General features: G+C 38.8%; 1 protein-coding gene across 1 annotated transcript in view; it reads left to right on the top strand.

Moving 5' to 3' along the window:
• Window positions 1-954: 954 nt before the first annotated feature.
• LOC310634820 (inter-alpha-trypsin inhibitor heavy chain H3-like) overlaps window positions 955-9,602 on the top strand; it is a gene marked incomplete at its 5' end in the record, with an annotated part of 29,049 nt that continues 20,401 nt past the window's right edge. Inside the window, 6 exons of the mRNA XM_083353356.1 lie at window positions 955-1,047; window positions 2,080-2,100; window positions 2,833-2,999; window positions 3,506-3,610; window positions 3,816-3,978; window positions 4,212-4,322. Coding sequence (XP_083209482.1) covers window positions 955-1,047; window positions 2,080-2,100; window positions 2,833-2,999; window positions 3,506-3,610; window positions 3,816-3,978; window positions 4,212-4,322 — 660 coding nt within the window. The remainder of the gene's footprint in view (window positions 1,048-2,079; window positions 2,101-2,832; window positions 3,000-3,505; window positions 3,611-3,815; window positions 3,979-4,211; window positions 4,323-9,602) is intronic.

Raw genomic sequence — 9,602 nt, 5'->3', positions numbered from 1 at the left:
ACAGGAACTTAAAAGTAGAAGCATGTTTTAAACCACAATTTAATTATGTTTTATAACAATTTTCTTCTTTAATCAGATTCTGAAAAACCAAGGGAAAAGCTTATAAAGTCTTATTCTTGTTATTCATAAGAGCAGTTTACATGCATAAAAACATAATGACTTTAATTGAAATAGAAGTCTCAGGTGGGAAATGTATCCAGGTGATCCAAGTGCTAGCTGAAGAAATCTCAAGATTTTTGATCATATTGGTGAAACATATGCGAAATATAATTTGGAATTAAATTTTAAATCTCAATGGGTGAGATTTAGGACACAATGGGTGAACCTCGGCTTGATAGATTAGAAGCAGAAATATTTTCTGGCCTTAGGCCTTAGGCTTTCATGAGGAAATTTCACCAACCATTTTCCAAAGATAAATATTTGCCATAGTTACTTGGATGTTACTCTTTGACTACAGGCAAGGTTCATACAAATAAAGGTCCTTCCAAATTGAAATTTTTATTTTTCTTCCAACACGGGGAAGCATATCCCATGTTATATTTTATTGGCCTTGATTCCTGTTTATTCATAAGAGCAATTTACATGCATAAAAACATAATGACTTTAATTGAAATAGAAGCCTCAGTTGGGAAATGTATCCAGGTGATCCAAGTGCTAGCTCAAGAAATCTGAAGAGTTCTGACCATATTGGTGAAACAGATGTGAAATATAATTTGAGAGTTAATTTTAAAGGTGCTCTACATAGGACACAATGGGTGAATGTAGGCTAGATAGATTAGAGGCTGAAATATTCTTTTCTGGACTTAGGCTCCCTAGCTTTCATGAAGAAATTTCATCAACCATTTTCCAAAGATAAATATTTGCCATAGTTACTTCGATGTTACTCTTTGACTATGGACAAGGTTCATACAAATAAAGGTCCTTCCAAATTGACATTTTTATTTTTCTTCCAACATGGGGAAGCATATCCCATGCTATATTTTACTGGCCTTGATTCCTGCTCTTGTAACTTCAGATATTTTGATAAACCCGCTGAGAAACATTAAGGTACGTAGCTAAATATATCAAGTCCCCTACTTATTTCCTTAGATTTTTTTTTTAGCTTTAAGCAGCAACTGCAAATCCACTATCTGGATCCTTCAAGACTTCTTCAGCCTTCTGCCTGCCTGATTTGAGATATCTTTACTTACCACATACTTAATTTGGCTGCAATTCTAAACTTCACAGAAACTACTTCTCTATGAAATTTCATGCCCTGGGCTAGCTGGCTCAGACATGCTGCATTTGGATATGAAGCAGGCAAAGTTATGCTGGTCTATGACCATAATAAAGGTTTGATTAGAAGCCTTTAAGGGGTTTTGGTCCCTCACTCTGCCTGTCAGCAGCTCCTGAGCTGCTGATAGGTACCCCAAGGGGGACCCTATTGGATCCAAACTTGATTTCTATCTGCTGTATATTGTGTTGTATATTTCAATTTTTTAAAAAAATAATATTTTTTAAAATAAACACTGAATTAAGAAATAATGAATCAAATATAACAAAGGAGTATTTCCGTCAATTTGTGTGTGATGGTGGGGTGTTTGAAACGGATGCATAGTGGTACATAAATACATACATGCATACATACATACATACATACATGAGAGAGCTATCCACCACACCTATGTTTACACCTAACTTACCTAAAACTGAACTTAGGCAATTCCACAGACATGGGAAGGAATATGAAATAATCTTAGTACTCTGTGCCTCTGAGGAACAGTAGAACAACTCTATTAAGTAAAGATATTTATTATAGTTAGTATGAAAATTTATGGCATATTTTCCAGATGTTTATTTTTGTCTGTTGACGTAATTAATGTTTCCAGACTAGACAGGTCAGTAAGATGGGGATTTGTTTGGTAAGAACTCAGCCAAGGTTGTGCATGCTGATTATTATGGGAGCTCTCATTTATTGTGATGCTCTCGCTTAAAATGAAAAGAAATGTGGAATGACATACAGCTACTATGTAGCATATTTGGTAAGATACAACATATGTTGTTTGGCAATAATTATTCCTTTTTTCACTCTATTTTTAGAAGAGAAGTGCCACTGATGTGGTAAGTAACCTTTCATTTAGAATGCTGGTCATTACGTTTCCATGCCACGTGAAATTTTATAAATATTTTATCTTAGTCGAATGCCTCTTCATTGCTGGGCTTACTCAACTTGAAAGCTATATTGATTTCTTCTGAAATCAATCCTCTTCTGTTCAGGGATGTTGTAATTCTGAGCAAATGGCATATTTCATTCACTCTTGCAAAGTACCCATCATGTGCATGTGTGTGAAGGCCTCATCACCGTCTTTTATGAAGGAGACAACCTCGGTCATGGATTCAGGGGTTTACAGATATCTGTTTGTGTTCCCTTTACAGAAAGAAAATAAAATGCTTTAGAAGTTTGTTCTTGTATTCTGCCTCATTACAACCCACAATGCAAGACTTGGCCTGTGAGGATCAGAGATCAAACTCTGACCCACAGATCCCCCTTCATATCATTTTCTGGATATTTCTTGTATTGTGAATATGCTGAGCATATATCTGGGCCTTAGGAATTCATTTTAAAAAATAATAGGAATGGAACCAGAAAATGATTGGGGTCAGGTGCAATTTATGAAACATTTTGTAAGTAAATAAAAAAACTAATTCATTGTAATTAGCATTAAAAGAAATTACTATTTATGGGATGTGAGGTATTGAAAGATCTTTTTGCTACCTCAAAGTGTTTAAAATAAAGATTAAAAACATCAGCAGTATATTTCTTTATAATTGTGTGACTTTTTTATTCTCTAGCACACCCAAGGCATAGAAATCTACTGGGTGAAAATTGACTGCAGTGTTACTTCAAGGTTTTCCCGTAATGTCATCACTAGTCGAGCTGTCAATCGTGCCAATGTGTCCAAGGAAGCTCGCTTTGATGTGGAGCTTCCTAAAACAGCCTTTATTTCCAACTTTACCTTGTATGTACATTATTTTCTTATTTCTCTATGCTTTGGAGATCAGTCTAGCAATAATTAAGCCATTCAGATGCTGTTAAACTACCATGAATCACACAGCTGCAGTTGTAGACGTCTAATCCAATTATGTGCTCAAAATAGGAAACCTAAATTAAGGTCTCCGTCACAACCTCTCCGTTCCCACCAGTCTAGATAACTGGTTCCATTACAGCATTATTCTTACCTTCATCCTTTTTAGTGTTCATCCAAAAGGGAACCATCTCTTACATAAGCTCCTCTGAACTAGACTTGCTCTCTGGATAGAGTTTTTACAAATCTGCTCTGCAATATCCGGAGAAGGTTTTCCTTCATTTTTATTCATTTATGTTTTCAGTCATACAGAGGCAGCATTCTTTCCAGCCTCTGCATTATTCCTCTCAAATAGCCCCTTTACTTGATGAACTGAAGCAAAAATAAGAATAATAACATCTCTGCATATATATTCAGATATCTGATGTATCCTTCAATAGGACAATTGATGGTGTCACTTATCCTGGAGTCATAAAGGAAAAAGAAGTTGCCCAAAAACAGTATCAACAAGCAGTTTCAAGGGGCCAGACTGCAGGGCTTGTGAAGTAAGTATGTGAGGCCACACCGTATCTGTTTCGTTATTTCATTTGCTGTCCTAAGTATTTATTCAATAAACAGATGCTAAGTATATGAACAGAGAGCAAATGGAAGTATTAAATGGTGGGCTATATTATTCAGCATGTGGATATGTGACCATCCTTTTATGGCTCTCTTAAATCTTATGAATCTTCCTGTGTTTAATATGTGAAGAGCTTCTGGAAGAAAAACAGAGAAATTCAGTGTTTCGGTCAACGTTGCGTCATCCAGCAAAGTTACTTTTCAATTGACTTATGAAGAACTATTGAAGCGAAAGTTTGGGAAATATGAGATGTTTATAAAAGTAAACCCAAAGCAGCTTGTCAATAAATTTGAGGTACGATCAAATGTATTGTGGTTTTATCCTGTAGTAGTTTTTGGAAAAGCTTGTGAGTTTCAGAACTCTTTCCGGGAATTTTATCTCTCCCATTAATTTAGAGACAAATGTATAAATAACTATGGATTTAATTCTTTTTTTAATGCTTTGTTTACAATTTACATTATTGGTAGTATATCTGATTTTTTTCTCAGTCTTGCTAACATCAAAAAAATTTTAAATCAATGTTACAGATTGAAGCAAATATCTTTGAGCCTCAAGGCATCAGTGAACTTGAAGTTGAAGGGACGTTCCTCAACAACGAACTGCTGCCAGTCGTGAAAAAGTCTTTTTCAGAAAAAAAGGTATGCCTGGTAATAGAGTCTTGAAAGGTGATTCAGACACAGGTAGTCCTTGCCTAATGACCAGTGGGATGGGCAATGGCAATGGGGACTGCCAGGATTTCTGCAGCTAAGCGGTTTGTGTGGCAATGCCAGTCCCAATTACCATTGTTAACTGAGTATTAACTATGGTAAGTTGGAACATGAGGATGGTCACCACCTTGGATGCAGATTCCCCTGATTGAAAGTAAGTACACAAGAAGTCAAATGGATTCATATGAAAGAAGAGAGAATCACAATGGTGACATGCCTTATCCAGAAGAGAAGAAGAGAATGAGCCCCTGAATATATCTGCTTGTTTCATGGAACTCAGTTGACAGGTAATATTGTCCCAGCCAAGGCTCTAAGTGAGACATGGCACAGCAAAGATACAGGCACAGAATTATTTGAGGATACTTCACAAAAGTAAAAGTAGTTCCCAATCATTTCCCTATATCAGGAATAGGCAATATTTTCCTAGAATAGCTAAAGAACTGCACTTACAAAAAAATATGTGTGTCAGAATGGAAAAAATAAGCAGGGTTCAAAAAAAGGGATGAAGCTGAACCCAAACAATAATACTGAATATATTTAAGCCTTATCACGTCTAATCTTCACTCTTTCAAAGTTTTTCTGCTTTACAGTATTTTTTAATGTTGAAGGAGGTAGCTATGCCATTTTTTCCCAAAAGTACAACCTACCTTGAAAGTAAGCCTTAGGTTGAATTTTAGGGGTGGACTTAATATAAGCCCTACCCCAAAAATAAGCCCGGGGGTGGGGGTGGCCAGCACAAGTGGTGGCGAGCATGTGGGGCCAACGGTGTCCAGGAGCAGCCCGCCAGCCCCTTGGTGCAGCCCAGGTAAGTCCAGCGTGGAGGTGTGGGTGTGGAATGTGATCTGGGCATGCCATGCACTTTTCAGAGAGATGACAGAGACTGGAAGCTTCGTCTGGTTGAAAATGGGGCAGTTGGAAACGGAGGGATTCACTCCCTTTCCAACTGCCCCATTTTCAAGCAGACAAAGCTTCCCGTCTCTGTCAACAGCAACAGAAGACTCCCTCCCCCTGGGACGGAGCGCTCCGCCACCACTGCTGTTTTCCCCTCTGAACTGCAAGGCTGCTCCGAGGCATTACCTGTATCATTTAAGCCAGTGGCAAAGGTGAAGCTTGGTAGGGCATAGGCCGGGCATGGCACAGCAGCAGCAGCAGCAGCAGCAGCAGCAAAGCAACAGCAGAATTCCCCTGGGATGGCCTCATCGGCATCTGCTGCAAGCTAGTAGTATTTACCGGGAACAGGGCTCAGTCTAGGTCAGGGGTAGGCAACCTCGGCTCTTTTATGACTCATGGACTTCAACTCCCAGAATTCCTGAGTTAGCAAAGCTGACTCAGGAATTCTGGGAGTTGAAGTCCATGAGTCATAAAAGAGCCGAGGTTGCCTACCCCTGGTCTAGGTGCTTAGTATTAAGAGTAAATAATGGTACCTTGCAGTGGGCCATCCTGGGGGGATTCTGCTGTTGCTTTGCTGCTGCTGCTGGGCCACGCCCGGGCTATGCCCTGCCACTGCCTACCAAGCTCCACCTTTGCAGCTCTGAGGGGGAAGCCGCGATGGCGGCAGAGAGCTCCATCCCAGAGGGGAAGTCTGCTGTTGCTGTTGACAGAGACTGGAACCTTCGCATCTGGGCGGTGGTGGGGCAAGCTGTCCAGCTCTGCGGCCACAGAGAAATGTGATGGAGTGGGAAAGCAGGTGCTGGCAATTGTAACTCCTACACTGAAAGTAAGCCCTAGTGCTTATTTCAGAGCCCAAAAGAAAGTAAGACTGGGTCTTACTTTCAGGGAAACACGGTAGAAAGACTGTGCACACAGAGGAACAGTAAAGTCAGTGTCCATTTCCTGTTCTTGCATCTGATGTATAGACAAGATTCGAGTACTGGTCCTTAAAAAAACGTTTGATTCAGTGTTTCATTCCAAGCTGATTCCAGTGTTTTATTTGATTCTTCTTATTTGAATCCATGGACACACTTCTGTAACTTACACAAGTCTTTCTTTTTCAGGTTCTGAATCATGATGGCTTTTACATTTATATGCCTTCCTTCATATAGGAAAGTTGCCTTTACGGTACATATAGGTATTGAGCAACATTTGTCTTAAAGCTGCTCTGAGTCCTTTGAGATTGAGACATTTAATAAGCGAAATTAAATTAGCAAAGGGTATTATTATTAAAATGTGTTTCACCGCTGGTACAAAGATTCCATTGTAATCTTTGCCATGTTTTGGGGAGTATCTGTTGGCAACCTATTTTGTCTTGTAGAATTAGACAATGTATTGCCTTCTTCATCACACTAATTCATCACAATTCTTTCTTGCTATGAAAGCTCCACTATTGCTTCTCCTCTTGGCATTTCTAAATGAAATCTCAGTATTCAGTCCTTGTCTTCATCAAAATATGCCACGCTGTTTATTTTAATAGAATGCAGGGAATTATGTATCACTTGTGTCTATTTAATATCTTCATAACTTAAACGTATTAGATTGCCGAAGTGAAAGAGGATAGTTTTATAAAATTTTAAATATATACATACGCTTTGAATTCCAACACATGATGTGCTTCACATTGCTTTGGTTTTATACTGGTATTCCTTGACTTACAATAGTTCATTTAGTGACCATTCAAAGTTACAACAGCACTGAATAAAACGACTTATAACTGTCTTTCACAGTTACGACTTTTGCAGCATCCCCATGATCACCTGATCAAAATTCAGACGCTTGGCAGCTAGTCCATATTTATGACCATTGCTGTGTCCCAAGGTCATGTGATCACTTTTTGTGACCTTCTGACAAGCAAAGTCAATGGAGAAACAAGATTCACTTAACAACTGTGGCAAGAAAGATCATAAAATGAGGCAAAACTCGCTTAACAAATGTCTTACTTAACAACATAAATTTTGGGCTTAATAATGGTCGTAGGTCGAGGACTACCTGTACCACAATTCACTTTGTCTTTTATGGGTAGATCGTACTGGAAGTTGCAAGCATTATTACTTCTTCCCAATATTACTTTATTAGTATAGCATAGGGAATCATGCTTTTGATCATTTGCATTAGATTCTGGTTTTCCTCTCTGCCCCATCACTTTGTGGTGGGATATTGGTTACTATTTTGTCATGTTTTATCCTCTGTCCTCTCAGCTATTTCTCACCTTCCTTTCCTGTGTTTTTACTCCCACTATCAGTGTGTAAAGTATGCAGTACTTTAGGCTTTCTTCCAGAAACATTACTCATTCTTGCAAAGCATGTTCTATTTGCTTTTCCAAGGCTTCTTTGCTCTTTCTGAAGGTAAGTCAATATTTTGGAAAAGTGCTGGACATTAGATAATGAAAACCTTCCCCTATATTTTAGCTTTCTGAGTTCCTGAAAAGAATTCCTACCAATGAACAGATAATGCATTTGGAAGTTTAAGTCATTAGTTACACTGGCTAATATAGGTACATTGTTTAAGGTAGCAACACAGACACTTGAGAAGTCAAGCTGCAGTGCTGAATAGTTTCTGAAGTCTACTCCACATTTCTTTTCTCAGTATAATCTAGTAAGGGATCACTTGCTATTACAGAAGCGTGATCCATGACTGTTTTCTTGCTTTTTTCCTGTTTCTTTTGGCCTTGGTTCTTCTAGAATGTGAAGCACCACAGCAGCATTTTTATTAGAAAGAAGACTTTTCCATAGTTTCCATCATAGAGCAGTTCAATCGAGTCAGAACTCCTTGCTGGATTGCTCATGGCCTTTCTGCCTGCAAAGCAGGCTGACAAACTCTTTTGTTCCTAAATAATAATAATAATAATAATAATAATAATAATAATAATAATAATAATAATAATAATAACAACAACAACAACAACAACAACAACAACAATAATAATAATAATAATAATAATAATAATAATAATAATAATAATAATAATAATAATTTAATTTTTATACCGCCCTTCTCCCGAAGTACTCAGGGCGGTGTACAGGGCAATACAATAAAATACAATATATAAAAATTAAAAGAAATATTAAATACAACAGCCCAATTCAATAGATTAATACAAAATGTTAAAATACCCCTAAACTCATCAGACCAGGCCGGCTTGTTCAAATAAATATGTTTTTAAGTCACGTCAGAAGGAGCGAAGGTCGGGAGCCGTCCGGAGCTCCACCGGTAAACGGTTCCAAAGGTCTGGCGCGCCCACAGAGAACGCCCTCCCCCTGGGGGCCACCAGTCGACACTCTTTGACCGACGGCACCCTAAGGAGGCCCTCTCTGTGGGAGCGCACTGGACGAAGGGAAATTGATGCCGGCAGCAGGTGCTCCCGTAAGTAACCCGGACCCATGCCATTTATAGGTTGTAACCAGCACCTTGAATCTTACCCGGATATATAAGTTACTTATATAAATATAAGTTACTCTCTCTTCTTGCCCAACAGAACACTCTTGGGCAGGGGGAGTAAATAGTATATGCTCAGTGCAGGATCATATGCAGTGATGAAGTCAGTGGCTTCAAAATGGTGGGAAACAATCAGACAGTCAAGGCCCTCCTTCTTTTGACTTGGTTTTGTACAAATAAAACCCTGGAAGTTAGTATGAATGAAAACCCAATAGGTTCTTTATTGAAGAACATAAAACAATACCTAACAGTTGTGAAAGGAAAAATATATTGATAACTCTTTTATAAGTGGTTTATATCAATTATATATTAGACTTGAGCTTGCTAACAAATACTTTTTGCTGCCATTGACCTTCAGTAGGAAATGGGGACAGTTTCTCTATATAAATAGAATGTTGTTGTTAGTTGTGAAGTCATGTCCGACCCATCGCAACCCCATAGACAATGTTCCTCCAGGCCTTCCTGTCCTCTACCATCTTCTGGAGTCCATTTAAGCTCACACCTACTGCTTCAGTGACTCCATCCAGCCACCTCATTCTCTGTCGTCCCGTTCTTCTCTTGCCCTCAATTTTTCCCAGCATTAGGCTCTTCTCCAGTGAGTCCTTCCTTCTCATTAGGTGGCCAAAGTATTTGAGTTTCAACTTCAGGATCTGGCCTTCTAAAGAGCAGTCAGGGTTGATCTCCTCTAGGACTGACCGGTTTGATCACCTTGCAGTCCAAGGGACTCGCAGGAGTCTTCTCCAGCACCATAGTTCAAAGGCCTTAATTCTTTGGCGCTCAGCCTTTCTTATGGTCCAACTTTCACAGCCATACATTGCAACTGGGAAGACCATAACCTTGACT

The sequence above is a fragment of the Vipera ursinii genome (assembly GCF_947247035.1).
Source record: "Vipera ursinii genome assembly, chromosome: 2".
Taxonomy (NCBI): Eukaryota; Metazoa; Chordata; class Lepidosauria; order Squamata; family Viperidae; genus Vipera; species Vipera ursinii.
The sequence above is the reverse complement of the archived record's forward strand: the minus strand, read 5'-3'. Positions and strand labels throughout refer to the sequence as shown.